This window comes from Lepidochelys kempii, chromosome 5 (assembly GCF_965140285.1).
Source record: "Lepidochelys kempii isolate rLepKem1 chromosome 5, rLepKem1.hap1, whole genome shotgun sequence".
NCBI classification, from domain to species: domain Eukaryota; kingdom Metazoa; phylum Chordata; order Testudines; family Cheloniidae; genus Lepidochelys; species Lepidochelys kempii.
In genome coordinates, this window is record NC_136384.1 from 78,783,312 (window position 1) to 78,810,264 (window position 26,953).

Below are 26,953 nucleotides of genomic sequence, written 5' to 3' on the forward strand. Positions count from 1 at the left end.
CATGTTTAGACCACCAAAGTGATAGGAGGGGGAGCAAGCAGAGCTACTGAGACTCAGCAGTCGGAGCGGGTGCTGGGTGCCCAATGCCCTTTCCTCCGCCCCTCCGCAGCTAGCACCCAGTGCACCTACCTCCTCAGTGGCTGGCACCAGTGTCCCCTGCCCAGCTGCCTGTGCCCTGTCCTTCCTGCCCCTAGTGGCTGGTCACATGCTCTGAATCTTCCCTGGGCCAGGTGTCTCCACCAGGTGCTACCTACCCAACCCAGGTAGAGAGCCCAATCTTATGCACCATATCAGCCACTCCCCCCACCCATGTTGAGAAATGGTCTGAAGTAAATATGATGAAATTCAGTAAGGACAAATGCAAAGTACTCCACTTAGGAATGAACAATCAGTTGCACACATGCAAAATGGGGAATGACTGCCTAGGAAGAAATGCTGTGGAAAGGGATCTGGGGGTCATAGTGAACCACAAGCTAAAATGAGTCAACAGAGTAACATTATGGCCAAAAAAAAAAGAACCAAACAAACCTGGAATAAATTGCCTAGGGAGGTTGTGGAATCTCCATCACTGAAGATTTTTAAGAGCAGGTTAGACAAACGCCTGTCAGGGATGGTCTAGAGAATACTTAGTCTGCCATGAATGCAGGGGACTGGACCAGATGATCTCTCGAGGTCCCTTCCAGTCCTATGATTCTATGTGCATGGGAGAGGAAACAAAGCCAGGGCCCACTCTCGCCTCCAGAGATATTGTAGCAGAAAAAAACATTGGAGGGTGGAAACATACATCAGCCCCCTCTCTCCAATACCTTCCTTCTCCCTCCCTCAACATCCCACAAACCCCCTGGTACTCTTTTTTTTTGGGGGGGGGAGGGGGGTCGTGACCCATAGTTTGTGAAACGCTGTTTTAGCTCATAGGATCATAAAAACCTACTTCAGTCTATTGCTAGGTGATCAAGAAGTAACCTACTACTGACCAGTAAGAAAAGCTCTGTCACATGATCCTGTATCAGCCAACTGAATTGTTTGGGTTTTTTTTTTAAACTACGAGTAAAGTAAAATTAAAAAAAGTATGTGTTTAATGATTTTTCCCCATTTTGTTAAATGTCGACTAAAGCAGAGATGCAGTCTGAATTTTGTTATAAAAATATAGGTAAAGGAACCTGGTTCTCAAAAATGTCCTCTTGCATTTCCTTCCACATTTCTAACTCAAGTGCTGCTTTGTATTCAAGAGTTTCTCGTGGCTCTGGCTCCGTTTCTGGGACATGATGAGGCTGAGGCGGAGGGACCTGCTGCTGCCCAGCACCTAAACACTGATTATGAAAATAATGCAATTTTACTTATTTCATTAACTTTAATTGAAACTTTAAAGAAAAAGGATTAGGTTAATGTATAATTTACCTGAGAAGAATCCGATACCAGAACTTCATGCATTTTCACAAGCCCATAATCTTCCAGAGTCACAGTGTAAGAAAGTTCTGCTATCCTATTGTTTGTCCTAAAAATTACATAAGAATGATTATTTTTTAATTTTTGTTGGAAGTTGCCAAAAAAAACCTTATTGTAGTTCATTTACGGCAAAGTGGTGTAGAACAGCAAGGCTAAAAGGTTGAACGTTCAAGTTTACAGTGTAGTCTGTTTGAATCTCTTCCAAAGCATAGCATGCTGTGAGTGCTAAAACACTATTAATTTACAGAACTTACAGTAATAAGTACACAATCTATCACTGTTTCAAGAACAGTTAAGACTGTTTGTTGCTCCTTAGAAAAAAAATCACGGAAAAAAAGAAAACATTATACATAACACTACAAAAAGACTTAATCCTTCAACTGGGGCTACGATCTTAAATCTCCAAACTGAAAAATATACTTGATCGAAGTATTCTGCAACTGAATTTACTACATGAACCCTATATTCAATTGTATGCCTAACTTTTTAAAAATCAATTATAAAAAGTTAACATAACCGGTATACTACTTAGCACAGGGGTGAGCAAACTTTTTGGCCTGAGGGCCACATCGGGTTTCTGAAATTGTATGGAGGGCTGGTTAGGGGAGGCTGTGCCCCCTATCCGACCCCCCTACTTCTTGCCCCTTGATGGTCCCCTGGGAACCCTTGCCCATCCAACCCCCTTGTCCCCTGACAGCCCCCTAGGAACCCCTGCTCCATCCATCCATCCTCCCCCACTTCCTGTCCCCTGATGGCCCCCGGGAACCCCACCCCTGACTTCCCCCTGTCACCCCATCCAACCTCCCCCTCCTTCCTGACTGCCCCCCTGGACCTCTGACTGCCCCAACCCCTATCCACACCCCAAACTCACCTGCCCTCTATCCACCCCCCACCCCTGTTCCCGGCTGGCGGCGTTACAGCCGTGCCACTCAGAGCACCAGGACAGGCAGCTGTGCTGCCCAGTTGGAGCCAGCCATGCCACTGCGCAGCACAGAGCACCAGATCAGGCTGCGGCTCTGCAGCTGCGCTGCTGCCCAGAGCATTGTGCTGGCAGCGTAGTGAGCGAAGGCTGCGGGGAAGGTGGAACAGCAGGGGAGGGGCCAGAGGCTATTCTCCCGGGCCAGGAGCTCAGGGACCAGGCAGGAGGGTCCCGCGGCCCAAATGTGGTCTGCGGGACGTAGTTTGCCCACCTCTGACTTAGCAACATGCCTGAATACTATTCTTTTAATCAATACACCTGCCCATTGAATTTAACAATCTTTTCTACTTTCAACTCTTGACATTTTAACTCAACCATTTTCTCACTAACTGTCCTCTTGTTTCATCAGTGCAGCTACCTCCTCTGAGATAGTGAGAACTATTCCTTCCAAAGCCCCAGTCTCAAATATGTTTTATACAGAATGTATTCACAAGTGAAAAGTTTGCAGGTTCCTAATGCTCACTTTAGAATGGGGAATTATTTCTTCCCACATCCTATAAAGAAAATCTAAACCCCATCTAGGGAGTCTCATGACAATGCATATCAGTTTCAGTACAATAACCAAGTGTCTTCAATAAGAGATTTACTATTCTAGAAATAAAAAAAGGCACTTTTTACAATTTGTGAGTACACAGAGAATAAATGATGCCCACTAAACCAAGGAGAAAATTTTGCCTGCTCCATCCCTCTGGGTGTGGAAGGCAGTGGAACCAGTGATTTTTTTTACATGAGAAGAGGATGTTTAGATAAGAAAAGCATGCATATAGACACCGTGGACATGAAGGCAACAACCATTAACATCAAGGGCTGTTTTAGTACAGTGTGTGTTTGTGGCCAACAATGCTGATTTACCATTTGAATCCTGCAGGAAAAGGTGGAATATAAAAAAGTTACAGAGTCTGCTGAAGGCCTGAATATGTAGTAGTGGTCATAGAGTAACTTGCAAGGGAAGGTTAGAAGAATTTTCCTGACCCTGCATCCTCACAGAATCTCTCTGCTCCCCCACCATGTACAAATGGATCAAATGTTCTGATCCAAGTCCTTCTTTATTCAGCATTGTTTAAAAAAAGAGATACTGAAATAGTTTTAAAAGGTTTTAAACAGCTATATTCCATAGGCGTAGTTTGGGGAGGGCAGGGGGCATGTTGCCCCTCTCCCATCCCACCTCCGGCAAACTGCAAGCCTTGGGCAGGTGCAGAATTCCCCCTCGCGCCCCACGTGGCCCCACTGACCTTATCTGGAGCTGCCTCCGAAAATATAAAGGTCAAACTACACCTATGTTATATTCTATTTTCCAAGGGAAAAAGTTAACTACATTTGAGAGTGGAGTAGGTAAGCATATATTAAATTAATTTCTCAGAATTGTCTAAACTTCTGATTTTCTGAAAACAAATTCAAAAATATTTTTATTTTGCTAGGTTATATTAAATGTAAGTAGTTTACATAAAAAGATGAGATGTTAAGGTAAATTCTCTCTGAACATGATCAAATTAACATGTAGTACTAATAATGAACACTTTATGTCAAATGAGAGTGTATCTAAAATTCACTGCACAGTAAAAATATATGCTAATTACATTTTTGAAAGTGTCATCTATTAGTTATTAAGTTTTGTACAATATTGCCATGTGTTTCATTTTGAACAGAAATTTTCACTCTTGTGGAAAAGTCCATTTGATTCTATAAAGGAAGTCATAATTTAGACCATGATCCTGCAAAGAGCTACACATACGGTTACATTTACAAACTAGGGGTGAAATCCTTGCCTTATTGAAGTTAATGGCAAAACTCCCATTGATTTCACTGAGACTTTATATAATGTGTAAAGGTTGAGGCCCCTAAATGTGAGAATTTCTAATAAGTTATTGTACTATTAGAAAGTCCTCTAAAGGACACTGTCTAACAAACTCCTGCTGAGTTTCTTATAGATCACAATACTGATTTAGGACACCTAAATGAAACCTCGTGCACTCTGATTCAGGAAAGCACTTAAGCCTATGCTTAACTTTAAATATGTGCTTAAATCCCATTGACTTCAATGCAAATTAGCTATATGCTTGAGTGCTTTCCTGAATCAGAGTGCACAAGGTTTCCTTGGAAAATAGAATATAACATAGGTTATATAACCTATATATAGGTTATATAACAAGGTTTCCCTTGGAAAATAGAATATAACATAGGTGTAGTTTGACCTTTATATTTTCGGAGGCAGCTCCAGATAAGGTCAGTGGACCTTATATATATTATATGTATATATACCACCAAGCTGAGAGCAGCCCTCACAGTTGAAGGCCTTAATGAATGGATTTTACTTTACTACTCCTTCTCTGTAGTCACCCAAGATTACAAACATATAAAGGTTTGTAAGCTTTGATCATAATAACTCTGAAGTTTCATACTGAGGAAGTGACATTCATTTTGGGCAGGCAGCCTCAAGCTGGGAAGTTTTAAAAGAATAATATGTTCCAAAATGAAAAGAGCAATCCAAGATGTATTTATCCTAATTTAAAAAACAAACAAACAAACAAAAAAAGTAGGGAAAGAGAAAAAAGCCAACAACAATTACAGCCTATGTTTTGTCAGCTGAGAACAGACCCAGACCTAATAACTTGCATGGAAGGAGGATGCAGCTGTGTTTACAGCTGGATCTGAAAAAACTACATCCAGCTATAGGCTACGTTATTTCCAGGAGGTAAAAGCCACAACATTTTTAAAACATAACTTGTCCAAACAAATAATTAGTGGGAATTTTCAGCTCTGTCACTCTCTTAATGGTGCCTGAAGTTACTGTTGTCCAACTGCCTGTTTCCCAGGCAAAAGAAAAATGTGACAATGCAATACTGAGAAACTGTCCATGATTCTCAATATATTTATAGTCTACAGATATTAATAGGGACACTGTCCTAAAATATTTTTATTTTTCAAAATATCCTCACATGTTACTAACACCACTTCAGATTATTAAAAAAAGAAATCTAAATTTACTTTTCACTATTTGTTCTGATTATCTTTGCATTTCTTAACTTGGAAAATGACAGTCAGTCAATTTAAGTTTCAGTTTCTCATACTCTAGTACTATCATTTGTACAGCACCAGAAGGGAACGTTTATTTATATACAAATTACAACAAATATTTATATTGGCTTTCCAATCAGTTTTGTGAAATCTTGGGGTATGAAATTAGGTTGAATTTATAGAAGTCGATTTTTAGAAAGCAATTTTATACAGTCGATTGTGTGGGTTCCCACTAAGCGCATTAAGTCGGCGGAGTGCATCCACAGTACCGAGGCTAGCGTCTACTTTTGGAGCGTTGCACTGTGGGTAGTTATCCCACGGTTCCCGCAGTCTCCGCTGCCCATTGGAATTCTGGGTTAAGTTCCCAATGCCTGCTGGGGCAAAAACATTGTTGCAGGTGATTTGGGGTACATGTCGTCAGTCGCCCCTCCCTCTGTGAAAAGAACAACAGACAATCGTTTTGCGCCTTTTTTTCATGTGGGCGCCACACTGCTTTCAGCAGACAGTGCAGTAGCACTGTTAACTGTTGTCATTGAACCACCGCTTTTGCTACCACTCTACTCTCCTGCTCGTCTCAATTACGAATTTCTCCATATTGTCTCTCATGGGCTCCCGCTTCAACTCTGCTCTTCTACTCTCATGAATCCACCTCGCAGGTCGTCAGCCACTGCTTCCACTGCCACTCTGCTCTCCTGCTGGTCTCGCAGGGCCGCTTCCGCTGCAACACTGCTCGGCTGCTCTTGTCTCCCCAGAACACGGCAAGCATGCAGCCCGCTCAACTGTTGGGTCCTTGCAGCAGATCTGCAAACCATTGTCACTGAACGACTGCTTATGCTGCCACTCTGCACTCCTGCAGATGCCATACCACGGCAAGGATGGAGCCCGATCAGATCACCACAGCAGTTATGAGCATTGTAAACACCTCGCACATTATCATGCAGTATATGCAGAATCAGAACCTGCAAAAGCAGGAGGCCGCGGCGATGGCAGCGTGGTGACGAGAGTGATGAAGACAATGGACAGAGACTTCTCTCAAAGCACGGGCCCCAACAATTTGGCCATCCTGGTGGCAATGGGACAGGCTCGTGCCATGGAACGCAGATTCTGGGCCCGTGAAACAAGCACAGACTGGTGTGACCGCATAGTGTTGCGGGTCTGGGATGATTCCCAGTGGCTGCGAAACTTTCGCATGCATAAAGGCACTTTCATGGAACTTTGTGACTCGCTTTCCCCTGCCCTGAAGCGCAATACCACCAAGCTGAGAGCAGCCCTCACAGTTGACAAGCGAGTGGTGATAGCCTTCTGGAAGCTTGCAATGCCAGACAGCTACCGGTCAGCCGGGAATCAATTTGGAGTGGGTAAATCTACTGTGGGGGTTCCCGTGATCCAAGTAGCCAATGCAATCACTGAGCTGCTGCTATCATGGGCAGTGATTCTGGAAAATGTGCAGTTCATAGTGGATGGCTTTGCTGCAATGGGATTCCCTAACTGTGGTGGGGCCATAGATGGAACCCATATCCCCATCTTGGGACCAGACCACCAAGTCAGCCAGTACATAAAGCAAAAGGGTGCTTTTCAACGGTGCTGCAAGCACTGGTGGATCACAAGGGACTTTTCTCCAACATCAACGTGGGATGGCTGGGAAAGGTACATGACGTTTGCATCTTCAGGAACTCTGGTCTGTATGAACAGCTGCAGCAATGGACTTACTTTCCAGACCAGAAAATAACTGTTGGGGATGTTGAAATGCCTATAGTCATCCTTGGGGAACCAACCTACCCCTTAATGCCATGGCTCATGAAGCCATACACAGGCAGCCTGGACAGTAGTCACGAGCTGTTCGACTATAGGCTGAGCAAGTGCAGAATGGTGGTAGAATGTGCATTTGGACGTTTAAAAGCTGGCGGAGTTTACTGACCCGGTTAGACCTCAGCAAAACCAATATTCCCATTGTTATTACTGCTTGCTGTGTGCTCCACAATATCTGTGAGAGTAAGGGGAGACGTTTATGGCAGGGTGGGAAGTTGAGGCAAATCTCCTGGCAGCAGATTACATGCAGCCAGACACCAGCGCTGTTACAAGAGCACAGCAGGGCATGCTGCACATCAGAGAAGCTTTGAAAACCAGTTTCATGGCTGACCAGGCTATGGTGTGACAGTTCTGTTTCTTTCTCCTTGATGAAAACCCGCTCCCCTGGTTCACTCTACTTCCCTGTAAGCCAACCGCCCGCCCCTGCTTTGATCACCACTTGCAGAGGCAATTAAGAGATTGTTGTTTCAAATTCATGCATTCTTCATTAATTCGTCACACAAATAGGGGGATAACTGCCAAGGTAGCCTGGGAGGGGTGGTGGAGGAGGGAAGGACAAGGCCACTCTGCACTTCAAAACTTATTGAATGCCAGCCTTCTGTTGCTTGGGCAGTCCTCTGGGGTGGAGTGATTGGGTGCCCAGAGACTCTCCCACCCCCCGCATTCTTGGGCATCTGGGTGAGGAGACTATGGAACTTGGGGAGGAGGGCGGTTGATTACACAGGGGCGGCAGTGGCAGTCCGTGCCTTTCCTGCAGCTCCACCATACACTGGAGCATATCAGTTTGATCCTCCAGTAGCCTCAGCATTGCATCCTGCCTCCTTTCATCACGCTGCCGCCACCTCTCCTGTTGCTCCAGCCATCTGCCCTAGCGTTCATTTTGTGCTTTCCTGGACTCTGCCATTGTCTGCCTCCACACATTCTGCTGTGCTCTGTCAGTTTGGGTGGACTGCATGAGCTCAAAGAACATTTCATCGCGAGTGTGTTTTTTCGTCTTCTTATCTGCACTAGCCTCTGGGACGGAGATGCTAGTCACAGCGCTGAAACATTTGCAGCTGTGGGAGGAAAAAAAGGGAGATTAAAATTGAAAATTGACACATTGGCCATTTAAAAAAGGAGGGGCTGATGTTTTTGGGTTAACATGCAGCACAAACCCAACTAACCCCCCTCCCGTGCGCACACACACTTACACTTCTCTGGGATGATCGCTTCACCCCTCCCCCCACCACATGGCTAACACTGGGGATAATTTCTTTTCAGCCACAGGCAAACAGCCCAGCAGGAACAGCCACCTCTGATGTCCCCTGAATAAAATTCCCCTATTTCAACCAGGTGACCATGAGGGATATCACTCTCCTGAGGATAACAAAGAGAGATAAAGAACAGATGTTGCTTGAATGCCAGCAAACACCTGGACCACATGCTGCCATGCTTTCTTATGCAATGATTCCAGACTACAAGCTACTGGCCTGCCGTGGTAAAAAGTGTCCTACCATTGAGGACGCAATAAGGCTGCCCTCCCCAGAAACCTTTTGCAAAAGTTTTGGGAGTACCTCAAGGACAGCTTCATTGAGATGTCCCTGGAGAAATTCCGCCCCATCCCCAGACATGCTAACAGATTTTTCCAGTAGCTGTACTGGCCGCGAATGCATCCCAAGTCTTCAGGGCAAAGTAATCATTAAACACGCTTGCTTTTAAACGGTGTATTATATTTACAAAGGTACACTCACCAGAGCTGCCTTCTCAGTCTTCAAGGTCCGGGAGCCCGGCTTGGGAGGGTATTGGATCCAGGGTGATAAACAGTTCCTGGCCGTTGGGGAGAACGGTTTCTCCACTTGCCTGGTGTGCGCTATCATCTTCCTCATCCCCAAAATCCTCATCCCTGTTGGCGTTAGACTTCCCCCCTTGCAGAAGTCCACATACAGGGGTGGGGCAGTGGTAGGGGCACCCCCTGGAATTGCAGACAGCTCATCACAGAAGCGGCATGACTGGGGCTCTGACCCCGAGCGGGCGTTTGCCTCTTGGGTTTTTTGGTAGGCATGCCAAAGCTCCTTAAGTTTCATGGGGCACTGCTGCGGGTCCCTGTGATAGCCTCTGTCCTTCATACCCTTGGAGATTTTTTCAAATATTTTGGCATTTCATCTTTTGGAATGGAGTTCTGATAGCACAGATTCGTCTCCCCATACAGCGATCAGATCCAGGAGCTCCCGTTTGGTCCATGCTGGAGCTCTTTTGCAATTCTGGGTCTCCATGGTCACCTCTGCTGATGATGTCTGCATGGTCACTTGTGCAGATCAGCTTGCCACACTGGCCAAACAGGAAATGAAATTCAAAAGTTTGCAGGGCTTTTCCTGTATACCTGGCCCGTGCAGCCAAGTTGAGAGCGCTGTCCACAGTGGTCACAATGGAGCACTCTGAGATAGCTCCCGGAGGCCAATACCGTTGAATTGCCGTCACACTAACCCAAATTCGACCTGGCGATGTAGATTTCAGTGCTAATCCCCTCATTGGGGAGGAGTACAGATGTGGATTTTAAGAGCCCATTAAGTCGACAAAAATGGCTTCGTTGTGTGGATGGGTGCAGGGTTAAATCTGGTTCAACGCTGCTAAATTCCACCTAAACTTGTAGTGTAGACCAGGGCTTGGTTTTACAAAAATTTAAGTTGGGGGCCCAATCTGACCTACAAGGATGATAGAATCCCTTCAAAGGGCAGCTCAACTGAATATTTCTTTGGACAGTCATACATTTCTTACCTATTTTCAAATTTTACCAGAAATTTCAGCAATACTTTAAGTTTCTACAGCACTTTGAATATCAAGTTGTAATAGGTACATTTTTCTATATAGAAATTCTGTAAAGTTGTTAAAACATGGAAAAAAAATCAACCCAATACCATGACAGTATGTATTACAGTTATTCATAAAATTCAATGAATGTAAAGTTCTCTCTCTTTCAAGCATCTGATCTAATGATTTAAATGTAAGTTAAAGAGTAAAAGGTTTTCAAAGTAGGATAAGGGGTAAATAGAGGGAGGAAGGAAATCTTTTATCAGAAGAAAATATTAAACAAATAAAATTAAAAAGGTAAGACATGCTGTAATGCAAACTATATATATATATATATTTATTTATTTTTTTTAAAAAAGGTTTTACCCTTGTGCTGCCATAACACCAACTGTTTCACTACAGGTCTGACGCCAACACTGTTCACCATTAGTACCCAAGAATCGGGTTTTTTCCGAGCCCAAAACATTTGAAAGCTGCAGCCTGGCAACTCCCAGAAGTATGTCTTTAGTCATTTTATCTTTGTGCCACAATTCAACCAGCAGTGGTAACCTGAAATACAGAAGAGTATTTTAGTATCAGTAGGCCAGACAAAAAGATAACATTCACCTACATGGAAAAGCAAGAAATAACTTACAGAAATAACTTCCCAAACCAATCTAGCTCATTCTTACTACAGCATAAATATACCCTTGATACCTTTCATTCCCACAGGAAAAAGGCTGACTCACAACTCTGCATCTTCTCCTTCATTCCATCACTTTGGCTAGATCGCTACCCTGTTCCAGTTTCTATACAGAGAACAATCCTGCACTGACATGGTGATGGATTGGATGATCTTATAGGCCTTTTCCATTTCTGAAAATACCAATCATGATTTATTTACTGCATCTACAAAACCTCTCTCCTCTACCCTTCTTTCCAAAATGCCACTTTGTTTTAGGCTTTATGGTGGGAGTATGTATGAAAGCTACTCTCCACCTTATTCACATGCCTACAGAAAGGGAGCAATGTAGTGGGGAAACATTCCACTACAAACAATTTCATTTTTCTAATCCTTACAGCAACTATGTTTCACAGGTTATGGCTAGTTTGATTGCCAGACTCCAAGTCCAGCTAGCGTAGGTTACACACCTAGAAAACTTACTATGATTCTGCGAAAGCAAAACTGTTTTTTTTCCAGGCTACATCATGTAGCCTTTACTTTGATAAGAATTTACCCAAACAGATGCTCCAACTGATATCACCACATTTCCTGTTTAAGTAAATGTTCACAAATATGAGTAAAGTTTGCACAATCTGATCCTTATATGCTAGACTATACAGCCTCAAATGGCAAGAAAAATAATATCTTAGGTATTCTTGGTTACTAACTGCTGGATTTCTCTTTTACACAAATTATTCTAAGACACTAAATTAAAAAGCTTAGGATTTACAAATATTTTCTATATTAAAAACAGTTAAATAATGCTTCGTGTAATAAAATAAAAATACAAGTGCTACCTGAAGAAGGTGTCCTGAAGCTGATGAGGCATAGTTGCAAAATCAAATGCACAATAGGACTGGGGTAGAAAAACTTCCATGTTTTTTCTCACTTCTACAGGAGGGTTTGTCATAATAGGTGCTGCACTACCAAAAAATGGATACGAGTACCTAATGAGAAAATAGAAAAGGCAAATTGAACTCGTCATATTCTTGTAGGCAAGAAAGTCAAGGAAAATCATCATCAGTTGATGACGCGAGAAGGTTAGGACCAAATTCTACTTTTGGAATATACATGTGCAGATGTCAGTTGTACAAGCATATCCAACATCAGAATTTGGTCCTTGATGTTCAGCAGCTCCCATTTATGTTAACAGCAGAGTCAGAGCCAAAGTTTATTGTCATTTGAACACAAGTGCCCTTTATAGTTATTGCTAATCTTCAGGACTATGAAAGTTATATTTAACATTTTAGCCTTCTATAGCATCTAGTTTCTGTAAGGGTGTGGGGGAAAAAGGAATTTTCATATCTGACTTAGATTGCAGATATCAACAAGTATTTAAATTGGATGTTACCTACAAACAATTACATTCAAACCCTGAAAACAATAAGCCCTTAAACAAAAAAAACCCCACAAGCCAATAAGAAATTTAGATTTCTACTCCATTCCAGATCTGTATTTGAAAAAGCTGCTTAAGCTCCTGCTGCTGATAAAAGTCCAACTTTCTCTGGTTGTGTATGTAAATACTGCTGTTTAAAAAGTTAGTTTAGACCTTCACTGAAAACGTAACTGATGATGCATATCAACTTGTTAGTTAGAATATTTGTTTGCTCTTTGGGTCTTTGAAGAAAAATCATCTCTGTCGTCAGCACAATTATTTTGGAATATACTAAATAGGAAAAAAATATTCTGTCTTAACTACTAAAAGAAATGCTCACATGTGATGCACGATGACAATTTGAGATCTGCTGTACTGGAGTGCATTTTCTCTACCTCTTCTTCCATTTAGAAATTAGGTGGGAGGGTGTGTTCCCTTACAATCCAGAAGATCCCACTCGAGCCTAAAAATGACTTGAACCTAAGAAACAAACAATCTTCCTTTCTTTTCTTAGGGTTGAGTGACAGTCTATATCACATGGTCTGAAATTTTCAAGTGATAGGCACAATCGGAAAATCCAATATAAGTACATACTATGTTTTATACACTACTAGAACTCTCTCAACTTTCATTTGTTATGAGCAACCCTAACTCTTCAAAGTGTTTTGCCCACCACTGAAAGGCTGCTACTTGAGAAGGCATCAGGTTGCCTGTGCTACCAATATTCCAAACCGTGTGTAGTTTTTTAAAATGGGGGTGGAAGAGGGACAAAAACAAAAAACAAAACAAAACCCAATACCCTTTCTTACGGTAAGGTCATCAGCTAAAATATATCATACCTTAAAATGCAATTGACTGGAAACCCATCCTCTAGATTGTGAATACTCTGTAAATCTATTGAAAAGCAAAAATGATGCGATGCTGCTGGAACTGCAATTTTTTGCCCCGAAGCAGACTCAGAAGCATTGGACGCAGCTCCGGGGTGGGACTGAGAAACAGGTGCTAGAGCATTCAAGGCTGAAAATACAAAATACAAGGTGTTTTATCCTCCATTTTGTCCAAAATAACATTATTTATACATGATACAATGACATGTTTGGCACTTTAAATGGGAACAGACAGGTTGCCACTCTGAAACACTCTACAATCTAAATTACATTAGATGTGAGAAATGGCATTCCAATTTTTAAGTTACTACTTTTCAAGTAGAGAAAACCATTTGGAAAGATAAAATCCCATATGATCATAGCTTTACAGTGTGTATGAGAAGATATATCAAATGGGAGGCTACTTTACCATCCACTTTAAAATGGGCATTCATTACTTATAGCACTGGTAAGTATATTCAATTTGACAAAACAGGTAAAGAAGAGGGTCTTTTGGCACTAATTTTAGATTTTAGGGAGCATCAAAACTTGTAAAAAAAACACCTATTAAGAGTTTAGTAAGTATGTACAATAAAATAGCATGTTAGCCACATGCAAATTACCAAGGAAAATAGATGGACAGATTGTAAAAGCTTTCATTGAAGGGATGAAATATCAGATAAATAGTCTGGGTAGATCCTTTGCTTGGAAAGAAGCAAACTCTCAGGCTTGCCCTGGGTGTGAAATGAAAGTTCTTAGATTAAGTAATAATGCCTCTCTCTTATATAGAACTTTTCATCCTCAGATCTCAAAGCACTTCAGAGAAGTTTTATTTCCATTTTACAGGTGGGAAAACTGAGGCACAGAAAGATTGGGTGTCTTGCCCAAGATCCAGCAGCCGGCCAGCCAGGCCTCCTGAGTTCCAGTCCATGCCCTACCATCTACATGCTACCTTTCCAAATGCTTCTCCAGGGAGCTGACAGCAGGTCAAGTTGTGGGTTTGATGAATGAGACTACCAAGGCATGGCTTCTTCAAATCTCAAAAGATATGTTTATTCACTCCTCAACCTATTTTATGATCTAAGATAGTGGCAGGGTTATCTTTTACAATTGAAACTAATTTTGTTACTACAGCATATCCTTAAACACTGGTTCTTCTGCTTTTGGTCTTTCAAATCTGGTGCAATTTTCTGTCATATTTTTGAAGATGGGTCTCATACTAATAAAGAGGTAAAATAAAGAAAAACTCATCCATCTTCTGCTAGCTGGTGTTTTGTAGCATTAAAAGTAGCAATATAAAAAAGGTACAGGAGAAAGCTAAATATGATGGCTTTCAAAGTAAGCTATTCAATATATAGAGGGATCCACTGAAAACAGTTTGAGGGCAGTTAAAAAAAATCTAGTATTTTACCCTTTATTGAAAAGATTCATTAATTGCACTATGTAGCCAAAATGACCGGACAGGAATCAGAGGTCATGACACACATTACAAATCTGTAGCAACTTACAATTTTAAAGAATGAATCTAAGCAAAAAAGTTGACATTTTCAGGGGTATATGGAAACAAATACGTCTATTTTCAGTTTTTAAACAGAGTTGCATTGATTAGAGTTCTCTGTGACTGAACATTAGTGAGCATTACATGAATTTTGCAGCTCTGACTGAAAAGGTGACTTTGCTCTGCTCTGAGATTTGAAAACTGCTAGCCCTTCACTCTTGTTTGTTAACTTCTTTGCAAGATTCAACCATCAGTTCTGAAAGATAATTGTGAAATGACTTAGGAATAAACTACTTCCACCCTTGCAAAAATGTCTATTATAAAAAACAAAAAAACCACCAGCCAGCAAATACAACCCTGCAGTTTCCCTCATAACTATAGATTGACTCCTGTGCTCATGATTTTTTCCCTTTTTATGTTTCACAATAAGGGCCCAATCCTGCTGACTTTTCTTACAGAAACTCTATTAATGATTAAAGGGCTATTGCCTGAATAAAGGGAGCAGAATCGAGACCCAGAGTTTCCCCCCTGTAGTATGGTATAGGACCATTCCCAGAAAGCCAAGAAACAAGAAGCCATTTAGCAAATAAACTTGAGTCCTTGTTGATTCCACTGTCTTGGGATGTTTCGCCAATCATATTGCTTGACTAATATGCCTCTTTGGACTCTTTGAGAACTCTTGAGTAATAGTCAACAGACAGTGTCACTGTCTCTTCTGGGCTTTGTTCTTTGATTTTTATTTTATTAAATACAAATATCCCTGTTGGATCACCCCACCCACACCCTTGTTGGGACTCCTTTGTCTGTTTTTATGCTATCGCTGAATGTTTGGGCAATATCAAAAATGCTTTATGTTTGTGGTACTTGGTATTGTCCAGGTAATCTACAGACGAATTAATGTACATTTATAGTCATAGATGTGTTCTCAGACACCAAGTGGCCTACAATTGGGAAAGTAATTACTCACTGAGCTGGTCAAAAAAAGTCATGAACATTGTGTTTCCATTTTTGTCCAAATTTCAAAGAACTCCAGCCAGCTTTAGAACACGTATAAAAGCAAATGTTCATATTGTTTTGTTACAATAAGGTCTTATTATTTTGCACCAGGGACTGGGGAAAAGTGATGTGAGTTAGTGAGTGAGAAAATAAAAATCAAGAACCGTACCTATTAAAAAAATGTATTTTTCCCCCCTTCATTTGTTTTGTCCGATGTAGTTTAGGTTATTTTATTTAGTAAAATAACTCAATTCATTCTGGTTGATTCCCTGATAAAAACTATGTAAACCCAGAGTTAAGGATGAGTACACATCAGTAACTTAAGAGTAAAACAAATTGCAGAGATGTTGAATTACCTCAAAATCAAGCATTGCAAACCCAGGTAATTCAGAGTTAAGATTAACTCAAAAGAAATCTAGATATATTCAAGTATAGAAATACATAATTAAGGCACCCAATCCACCTTCATTCTACCCTGCAGTGACTGGATGCAATAACCACACAGTTATGATTAGTGTACAATAATGACTGTAGTTACTGATGACAAGAAAACTGATTTTTAAAAGGCAATAGGTTTTTCTTCTTCTTCCTACTCCCTCCACACACAGTAGAAAATGGGAAAATTCAACTCAACCTTAGCCAAGTAACCAAGACTGGGGCTTCCATAATGGTCAATATTTAGTAAAAATCAATTAAATCTAATCCCTCTTAATAGAACTTCAGGGTTAAATATCCTATGCTCCTCCTCTCCTTCCCCATTTAAAGTATTTTTTCACGTCAGACCTTTTCACCTACTCTTCAAACAAATTCAAGAAAGTATCTTAAAAGATTTTTATCTAAAATCTCTAACCCACCAATTCCCAAATTCAGAGAAAGGTCTTTAGACATTCGTGGCATTGCTGGTCTAACTGCTGTCCATGGACCACTAGTGGTCTACAGTGCACTGGTTACTTGGGGCTGGCTCTTCTACTTATTTTCAGCTGCTAACACACATTAAAAAGGCAGCTAGAATACATTAACTAATTTTTTTCCACATATGCAATTCTTATTTGCCACAAGGATATAGAATCATAGAATATTAGGGTTGGAAGAGACCTCAGAAGGTCATCTCGTCTAATTCCCTGCTCAAAGCAGAGCCAACACTAACTAAATCATCCCAGCCAGGGGTTTGTCAAGCCAGGCCTTAAAAACCTCTAAGGATGGAGATTCCACCACTTCCTTAGGTAACCCATTCCAGTGCTTCACCACCCTCCTAATGAAACAGTGTTTCTTAATATCCAACCTAGACCTCCCCCACTGCAACTTGAGACCATTGCTTCTTGTTCTGTCATCTGCCACCGAGAAAAAGCCTAGCTCCATTCTCTTTGGAATCCCCGTTCAGTTAGTTGAAGGCTGCTATCAAATCCCCCCTCACTCTTCTCTTCTACAGATTAAATAACCCCAGTTCCCTCAGCCTCTCCTTGTAAATTATGTGCCCCAGCCCACTAATCATTTTCATTGCCCTCCACTGGGCTCTCTCCAATTTGTCCACATCCCTTCTGTAGTGGGGGGCCCAAAACTGGACACAATACTCCAGGTGTGGCCTCACCAGTGCCGAATACAGGGGAATAGTCATTTCCCTTGATCTGCTAGCAATGCTCCTATTAATACAGCCCAATATGCCGTTGGCCTTCTTGGCAACAAGAGCACACTGTTGACTCATATCCAGCTTCTCGTCCACTGTACTCCCCAGGTCCTTTTCTGCAGAACTGCTGCTTAACCACTCGGTCCCTAGTCTGTAGCAGTGCATTGGATTCTTCCTTCCTAAGTGAAGGACTCTGCACTTGTCCTTGTTGAACCTCATCAGATTTCTTTTGGCCCAATCCTCTACTTTGTTTAGGTCCCTCTGGACCCTATCCCTACCCTCCAGCATATCTACCTCTCCCCCATCTCCCCAGCTTAGTGTCATCTGCAAACTTGGTGAGGGTGCAATTCATCCCATCATCCAGATCATTAACAAAGATGTTGAACAAAACCTGCCCCAGAACCAACCCCTGGGGCACTCAGCTTGATACCGGCTGCCAACTAGACATCAAGCCATTGATCACTACCCATTGAGCCTGACAATCTAGCCAGCTTTCTATCCACCTTATAGTCCATTCATCCAATCCATACTTCTTTAACTTGCTAGCAAGAATACTGTGGGAGACCGTACCAAAAGCTGTGCTAAAGTCAAGATGTATCACATCCACCACTTCTCCCATATCTACAGAGCCAGTTATCTCATCATAGAAGGCAATCAGGTTGGTCAGGCATGACTTGCCCTTGGTGAATCCATGTTGACTGTTCCTGATCCACCTTCCTCTCCTCCAGAATTGATTCCTTGAGGACCTGCTCCATGATTTTTCCAGGGACTGACGTGAGGCTCACTGGTCTGCAGTTCCCTGGGTTCTCTTTCTTCAATATGGGCACTATATTTGCCTTTTTCCAATTGTCTGGGACCTCCCCTGATCACCACGAATTTTCAAAGATAATGGCCAATGGCTCTGCAATCACATCAGCCAACTCCCTAAGCACCCTTGGATGCTTTAGATCTGGACCCATGGACTTGTGCATGTCCAGCTTTTCTAAACAGTCCTTAACCTGTTCTTTCACCACCGAGGGCTGCTCACCGCCTCCTCATACTGTGTTGCCCAGTGCAGAAGTCTGGGAGCTGACCTTGTCTGTGAAGGCCGAGGCAAAAAAAAGCTTTGAGTACTTCCACTTTTTCTACATCATCTGTCACTATGTTGCCTCCCTCATTCAGTAAGGGTCCCACACTTCCCCTGACCTTCTTCTTGTTGCTAACATACCTGTAGAAACCCTTCTTGTTACCCTTCACATCCCTTGCTAGCTGCAACTCCAATCGTGCCTTGGCCTTCCTGATTACACCCCGGTATGCTCTAACAATATTTTTATACGATCACAAATGGGAGAGGATGAGTCCAGGAGGTAATCTGCGTGTTGTGCTATGAAAACATTTAAGAATAGTTGGTTTATGCCGATCAATATTCATAATTATAAATCACCTACCTTTTTTGTTTAGTTTTGTGCCCCTGTCATATTGAAGACTTTCTACTTCGCTCTCTGTTGCTTCATCTTTTGTGGGAGGAGAATGGCCATTCTGAAGTGGGGCAGAAGGGGCGCTCTGAGATCTTTGCTCTGAGCTCTTTGTTTTATCCCGTGTGGGAGACAAAACTCTTTTATGCGAGTGTTCTGGCTCAGTCTGAAGGTCTAAGTGGATCAATGACTGAACAAAATACAAATTTTCTTATTAATCATAGTTCGCACTGAAAAACTCTGTACTATATTTACAGAATTTAAGATTACTCTTATGGCATGGAAAACAGAGATAGAGCTGTAAAAAGAGTAACAAATATACTGTAGCTTGTTCTTTCAGGCTTTTCTTTTCATGATTTAAAATGTAAAATCTGATTCAACAAAGTCACTTATTTTTTATCTTTTAGAACAGTAGCTGAATCACAATCTAAATGAGTGGATTGTACCTGGGTATTTATGCCTTCCTTTTGTAGGGTTACTGATACCCCAACAGTAGGAGCCATATCTAAGGCCAATGGTGGCAATTTTTGCTTGGCTCTATTTGGTGGGACAAGGTTGAATGCCCCTTCAACTGCCACAGGGTGCTGATCAATCTCCACATTTCCTTTCTTCAGCAATCCAGTTAGTGGTATTTCAGTGCTTCCAAGAGACTGGTCCCCACAGCAAAGATGGATCTATTGTAAAAAGAAGTGCTCAGAAAAGAACTTTGAGATATAAATACATATCTCCCACTGCCAATGTCTGAAACTGAACCTCTTTCTAAAAAGGAGTGAAGAAAAAAAAAAAGATTAAGAGTGAGATCCAGCCCCCTCCAGTCTCTTTACGCTGAGTAAAGGGCTGGAGTGGTTTAAATAGACCCTAAAATCTCTGTATCAACCTAGGCAAGGGTTCTCTCAGAGCAGGTACTGTAGTAGATAGCCAAGATACACAATTATCTACACCACAGTGCCATAGCCTATGTCCACACTGGCAAGTGAAAGAAAAAAAAAAAAAATAAAACCCCACACCCCCGAAAGACAAAAGGTTTGCCGATGATAAGCACCAGCGTGAACAGCGTTTTGTCGGCAGGAGTTGGAGGTGGAAGTTTTTTGTTGGCAGGAGAGCCAACGAACAGTGGCTACAGTGTGCGCCTTTTAGCGGCATGGCTGTAGCAGCACAGCTGTGTCACTAAAAGCTGCGTTGTGTAGACAGCCATATACAAAGGCAAAAAGGTATGTTGAAGTATGTGGATTATCCTAACAATAAAGACTTTATGAACTACCAGGGGAAGTCTAGAGCTCTTTAATTCCTGGCTTAGGGTTATTTTTCTGTGCTCAAATATGTGCACACAACTCTTGTTGATTTCAAGAAGAATTTGCTGCTTTGCACACCCGGAGTAAAGTCTGGTCCTAAGAAGTGCACTTAAGCATATCTAGTCTCACAACATGAGCTCCTTTTTAATGTATATACCAAACAAAAGTTTCCCTGGAGAAAAACAGCAGCTATTCTTTCTTGTCTTTGTTAAACCCTATCAATAAATCTGATCTTCCTTAACAATAAATATGCCTTTGTAGCAAATGATGAAGGCCTTGAATGGTGCAAAGCACTCTGACATCCATTCAGCAAAGCACGCAAGTATGTGCTTAACTTTAAGCAGATGAATTGTTCCATTCATACCAATGGAGTGACACCAATACAGACCAGATGAGGATCCAGGCCTCTATGCTTATTTCAAAGTTTTTACAATAAGCATTAGTTCTTTTAAAATGATAAAGAAAAAAGAAAAAAAAGCCAGACATACAAAATACTCTGTATCAAGGCAGGACGTCATCAAGGTTAAATTCTAATATGCCAGCTCAGCACAGTCTTATCTACAGAAATATAAATTTAAAGACTCTTTGTAAACAAATACTATTCAATTGTGAAATGCAACAATCCGAAATAATTTTAGGTACAGAGTAATATTATTTAAAACCAATTAAAATGGTTTAAAATATAAAATTTAAAAAAAAATACTGTATAGTCCAGTAGAGAAGATGTACAACAGGAAAAAACCTATAAAATCAGCTCTATGCTTCACATTTAAAGAACAGACTAATAAAAAGGACAAAATGTGTTATGTCTGCTATGTGACTCTCTAATTAATTGTCTCACTTAGGACCACTCCTACTTCCATTTGCCAATTTTTCTATTGACTTTGACAGGAGCAGAATCAAGCTCTAAGAGGGGTTTTTAAATATTACGCAATAAGCTTAAACATGACAAGACAAAAGATTAGCAATCTATATAACATTATTGATTTTGAAGTCTACTTCATTTAAGTTCTAGACTGGCAAGTTTAGATCTGAATAGAATTATACGTAATATAGGTTACCGTAGGCGAGAAGAAACTATTTACCTGTATTTTTGGCTGTGCAGAAAAATAAACTTGAAGGACTTCAACAGTACTGCGTATTCGAACGGATGCTCTCTCTGGCTCAAAGTTTGGATTGATTAAATCAGTGAAGGGTTCATTTGTTACATCATTTCCCAGTAACGAATAATAAAAGAAAAACTCAGGCTGTCGTTCTGGAAGTTTCATTGTACTAGGAATTAACTAAGTGTGGGGAAGAAAAGTCAATTAATATATATATATATTTTTTAAACACAAATAATTACAGCTGCCTTCAAGCATCTGGTTAGAGTTATAAATACTGAAGCTAAAACTGTCTCAAACTCCAGAAGACCAAACTAACCTAAATCCCCGATTGCAAAAATGTTTTAAAATATATGTATACATGGAGAGTCAGTATTTCCATATTAATGGCCAAATTCTGCCACTCTTCCTCATGCTAAGTGGTACTTTACTCCAGATGCAATCTGAAAGACTTCAATGGGACTACTTGTGGGGTAGCTTTAATTTGTATTGGGGCTGTCAATTAATCACAGTTAACTCACGCGATTAGCTCAAAAAAATAGTGATTAACTGCATAAGTAAATCACACTGTTAGTAGAATATCAATTGAAATTTTAAAAATATTTTTGGATATTTTTCTACATTTTAAAATATATTTATTTCAGTACAGAATACAAAGTGTACAGTGCTCACTTTATATTTTTTACAAATATTTGCATTGTAAAAACAATTAACAAAAGAAACAGTATTTTTCAGTTCACCTCATACAAGTACTGTAATGCAATCTCTTCATTGTGAAAGAGAAACTTACAAATGTAGATTTTTTGTTACATAACTGCACTCAAACATAAAACAATACAAAACTATAAATCCACTCAGTCCTACTTCTCGTTCAGCCAATCGCTAAGACAAAGAAGTTTGTTTACATTTACAAGAGATAATGCTGCCCTCTTCTTATTTACAATGTCACCAGAAAGTGAGAACTTTTGTAGCCGACATTGCAAGGTATTTACGTGCCACACGCGCTAAAGATTTATATGCTCCTTCATGCTTCAGCCACCATTCCAAACGACATGGTTCCATGCTGATGAAGCTTATTAAAAAAAAAAAATAATGCATTCATTCAAATTTGTGACTGAACTCCTTGGGGGAGAATTGTGTATCTCCAGCTCTATTTTACCCACATTCTCCCATATATTTCATGTTATAGTAGTCTCGAATGATGATTCAGCACACGTTCATTTTAAGAACACTACAGATTTGACAAAACGTAAAGAAGGTGCGTAAGATTTCTAGAGATCGCTACAACACTCGACCCAAGAGTTAAGAATCTGAAGTGCCTTCCAATATCTGAGAGGGATGAGGTGTGGAGCATGCTTTCAGAAGTCTTAAAAGAGCAACACTCTGATGTGGAAACTACCAAAAAAGAAAAATCAACCTTTTCTGGTGGCATCTGACTCAGATGATGAAAATGAACATGCATCAGTCTGCACTGCTTTGGATTGCTATCAAGCAGAACCTGTCGTAAGTATGGATGCACGTCCTCTAGAATGGTGGTTGAAGCATTAAACATACAAATCTTTAGCACATCTGGCACGTAAATATCTTGCGATGCTGGCTACAGTAGTGCTGTGTGAACACCTGTTCTCACTGGAGGTGACATTATGAACAAGAAGCTGGCAGCATTATCTCCTGCAATTGTAAACAAACTTGTTTGTCTGAGTGACTGGCTGAAGAAATAGGACTGAGTGGATTTGTAGGCTCTAAAGTTCTACATTGTTTTAGTTTTGAATGCGGTTTTTTTTTTTTTTTTATATAATTCTACATTTGTAAGTTCAACTTTTATGATAAAGAGAATCCACTACAGTACTTGCATATTAGGTGAATTGAGAAATACTATTTCTTTTGTTTTTTACAGTGCAAATATTTGTAATAGAAAATATAAAATGAACACTGTACACTTTGTATTCTGTGTTATAACTGAAATTAGTATATTTGAAAATGTAGAAAACATCAAAAAATACTTAAACAAATGGTATTCTATTATTGTTTAACAGAGCAATGAATCGTGATTAATTTTTTTAATCACTTGACAGTCCTAATTTGTATTACACATTCGTGCCTAGAGGACCCAACTTAAATCAAGGCCCCAAACACAATAGAAACTGTACAAACACACAGTAAGAGAGTCTAGATTCTCAGCACTTTGGAAACAAACAAGGGAGGTCAGAAAGACAGATGTGTAATGACTTGCCCAAAGTCACACAAGTCAATGGTAGAGATGGAAATAGAACCTAGGTCTCCTGATTCCCATTTCAGTGCCCCAGCGACTAGATCATACTGTAGTACTAGGATTTTATGGTTGTATTTTGTATCATTTAGAATGAAAGATAAAGAATAATAATGTAGCATGTATTAAATGTATTGATGTAGGATACGATTTGATGGTATTCTGCCAGCCATCCTTTCTGAAAGCAGAAAGGAATGGCCTCATGTGCCACTGGTGAAGATGCATCTGCCAGAACCTTGTGTCTGAAGCGGATTTCAAGGCAGTAATGGACCTTTAGAGTTACCACTTTGTTGTAGGTTTAAAATTAGTATTTTGAAATAAGTAAAAGAATGCAATGATTGTTTTCTCCTGCATTGCAATTTGATGTTCCTGTTCAAATGTTGTCTGTAAATCAATCCTGCTTTGTGTGTGAATGAGGAACAAGTGTGATGACCATCACCAGACCAGATGTTCTGGGGAGGACAGACGTAAACGCGCCAGAAGATTGCAACATGCCCCTATTGAGATGTCAAAGGAGGGCAGATTGAGGACTCTAAAAATGAGGCAAGCACTTATCAGGACAAGATAGCTGTGATCAAAACCAGCATGGGGTATCTCCCCAAGAGACTAATGAAGTAATAAAGAAAGAAGAACAATTTAAGAAAACAAGCACTCATCAAATGGCAATTGATTGCAGCATGACTGTGCGAAACTCATTGGTCCCAATGAAGGAAGATCACTATATAAACAGGGTGCTTTGCCATGAAATTTTGGGTTCATCCTGCCAAGACTTCCCTGGAGCATCATGTCGCAACCAACAGAACCCGGCTCCTCCCTACCAGCGATCAACCTAGCTGGCCACTTGGTTGCTCCAGACTGGTAACTATAACATCGACTGGTGGGACAGAGAGACAGAGTGTGTGTGCGCGTGCATGCTAATTGTTGCGTCTCCAATAAACAGCGTGTTGCCTTTTCCCCTGAAATAGTTCCCGTATGCTTCTTATAAAGTATAACGATACCACCTTCAAATAAGGTACTCAATGTAAAAGTAGCAAAATCTGGTCCTATGATTGCAACTAGTTTCCACTATACAGCTCTAATTTTGTTTCCCTATGATTTTGGCATGGAAAATTGCCAAATTTACTTAAGGAAAGAAGAATATTTCTGTAAGGTTTGCAGAAAGTTCAAATAATGTGAGTTACAGGTGATTTAAAAAACTATGCTGACTTTGAAAGTATTACTTATGTTTAGCAATTATTTGTATCCTTGTAATTCAAAAAGCAGCTTGTTGTGAACCCTCCACATTTTCCATTTGTTAAATCTCTCTAAATTTATTTATGTCTATATTTGAAGAAATAGGTTGCATTTAAAGTTATTGTTTGGATAGTTTTGAGTCCATTTACTGTGTTAAAGAGAGCATGTTATCCTTTCTGGGCTGGTTGCATCTTAGAAAGAACTCAGGGGTATTTCTACAGAAAACAGAGCTTCCTTAAGCTCAAATGGCAGAGATCTGCGTTTTTGAAGATGAAGGACCAAAAGTTTTCAAGCTTCAGCTAAGTAAGTATGTAACATTTTATTAGGGAGAAGGGAGAATTTCTCCACATTTAAACTTGCAACTACAGTTCCATGATTAGGTTGATTTGATTGCTTGTAATTCTAAATTTAATTACACAAAGAAAAAAAAATTTAAAAACCCAACAACTTGGCAATTTCCAAATAAAAAACCAAAACCCACTATTTTAGAAATCAGTTAAGGTTGCTGAGTGACGACAATGTACTTTTAATGTACCTATCTCACCACTAACAAACCCAAATGCTTGAAGACAATAAGTGAATGGTTTGACATCCTAAATCTTACACTGTCCACATAATAAAATTGTTACCAAGTATAAAGTAATGCATAATTTTTCAAAATAAACTTTACATCTAGCCCAAAATGAATACTATTCTTTCACCAGAAGAAGATAAAGATTTAAAAGATAAACACAGGAAATACAAAAAATGGGAAAACAATAGCAAAACCATTACTTTTTCACATATTATAAAAGCTTTATTGGCATAATGGTCTTAAAGGTGAATAATCATTACCTGTTCCAGCTGCGTGGCAAATGCTATAGTCACAGACAAAACAAAGTATTCTCTGCAATATTCTGCTGGTCCAATTTGATGATAGCCTTCTTCCTCATTCAGGACTGCTAAAATATTTTTAGGATCTAGCCCAGAAAGCAGAGCAGGCACTTTAAGAGAAGAGAATTGAATTTATATTGTTATGTTCTTCTAGATTTCCAGATTTGTGTATTTCATCTGTTCTTTAAAAAAAAACAAAACAAAACAACCCCACACAACTGAAAAACACCCCTCCCCAAAATTACATCATGAAGCATCAGACTGCTATCCACCTGGGCCACCAGCAGAGTTGGAACCTTTAGATCCATCACACAGACACCGATTGCTTGAGCTAACAATGTAACTAATCGTGTATCAGACTGGCATCTTCTATGCGGACCAGAATATTTTACCAGTGGGTAAAGCAATTGAGAGACTCGGATGACTTGGGAATCCCAGGCTCTGGAGGGGAGTGTGCTCTAGCAGACACCTATTCACATGCCCATTCCCCACTCCCAAGCATGACTCCTTCTGCCATCTCCTCCAAATTGTCCCTGTCTCCGCCCCATCTCCTTCCTGTTCCTGGCTCTTCCAGACCACTCCCATTCCCTCACCTAGCTAGTCTGTCTCCACTCCAAGTTCCTCATTTGAATTCTAGTCTTCTTTTCCAAGCAAACCCTAGTCTCACCTCTCTACATACACAGCCTCCAGTTGCCCCCCCCACCACACCCACTATATTCTCCATCTTCATTGATATCCAGTGCCCACTTCCCTCCTGGCTCCTAGTCGGAGTCTCCTTCCCCAGCCACTCCAGGTTCTCCTCCTGCACCACAGTTCCTCTTTAGATCCATAGCCCTTCACCCCACTGTGGTCTTGAGAGGAGAGAGAAGGACTGGGCCCTTCTATTGTTTCCCAGTGCCTCCATCCAGAACACAAGTGGAGGTCATGCCTGGACAGGGTGGTGCGGGGAAGAGGAATAAAACGGGGTTTCTCCATCTCTCCTTGCTGCCCAACTGGCTTTGAAGGAAAAGAGAAATGATTCTTTCATTGTGTCACCTCTTTTCTATATTTAAAGATCTCAAGGACAAGCAGCAGCCATTCTGCTGAGGTAAATGCCCCATCCTCCCAATTTGACTGGTGATTCCAAGATCTGTAGTCTGATCAGATCACTGTTTTTTGGGGTCAGGAAGGAAAATTTTCCTTTGGGGAAATAAGAGCAGGATGTCCGGTAGTTTTTCCATCTTCCTCACAGCACCATGGAGGCCCGATTTTAAGTTAATAAGGAGTGAAGAATTAAAAGATGAAATTTTCATCTTAAGTAAAGCCCATAATTTGTCACAATTTGTGGGTGAGAGCTCAATATCCCAGAGACAAACTTGAGTAGGAGACGTAGGAGATACCTGGTGGTGCCTATTAGCCTACAGGAAACAGGGAAGACCTTGAGTCTTCACAAACTTAGATAACCTTTCACATATGCCCTTATTCCTCCTTCCAGGGAAGGGTGAAAGAATTTAGAGGAGTGAGTTAGGCTGAAGGGAGCCAACCCTGAATATAGGTTATTTAACGTGATGCCATTTAACACTGTATTGAACTGTCTTGTTGTGACAGTTCTCAGGGAACCCAGGACTGACAGTTACCTTGTTACCCCTGCC

At 40.8% G+C, this 26,953-nt stretch overlaps 1 protein-coding gene across 3 annotated transcripts in view; it reads right to left on the reverse strand.

Annotated features, from left to right (window-relative positions):
* The window catches only part of CEP120 (centrosomal protein 120), a 74,722-nt gene that overhangs the window by 36,086 nt on the left and 11,683 nt on the right, over positions 1 to 26,953 (reverse strand). For all 3 annotated transcript variants that reach the window (XM_073344816.2, XM_073344815.2, XM_073344817.1), the window contains exons 5-13: positions 25,284 to 25,432; positions 20,930 to 21,127; positions 18,999 to 19,226; positions 18,526 to 18,742; positions 12,954 to 13,131; positions 11,537 to 11,686; positions 10,403 to 10,585; positions 1,399 to 1,495; positions 1,161 to 1,310 (exon numbers count right to left, since the gene is read on the reverse strand). In XM_073344816.2, coding sequence (XP_073200917.1) covers positions 1,161 to 1,310; positions 1,399 to 1,495; positions 10,403 to 10,585; positions 11,537 to 11,686; positions 12,954 to 13,131; positions 18,526 to 18,742; positions 18,999 to 19,226; positions 20,930 to 21,127; positions 25,284 to 25,432 — 1,550 coding nt within the window. The remainder of the gene's footprint in view (positions 1 to 1,160; positions 1,311 to 1,398; positions 1,496 to 10,402; positions 10,586 to 11,536; positions 11,687 to 12,953; positions 13,132 to 18,525; positions 18,743 to 18,998; positions 19,227 to 20,929; positions 21,128 to 25,283; positions 25,433 to 26,953) is intronic.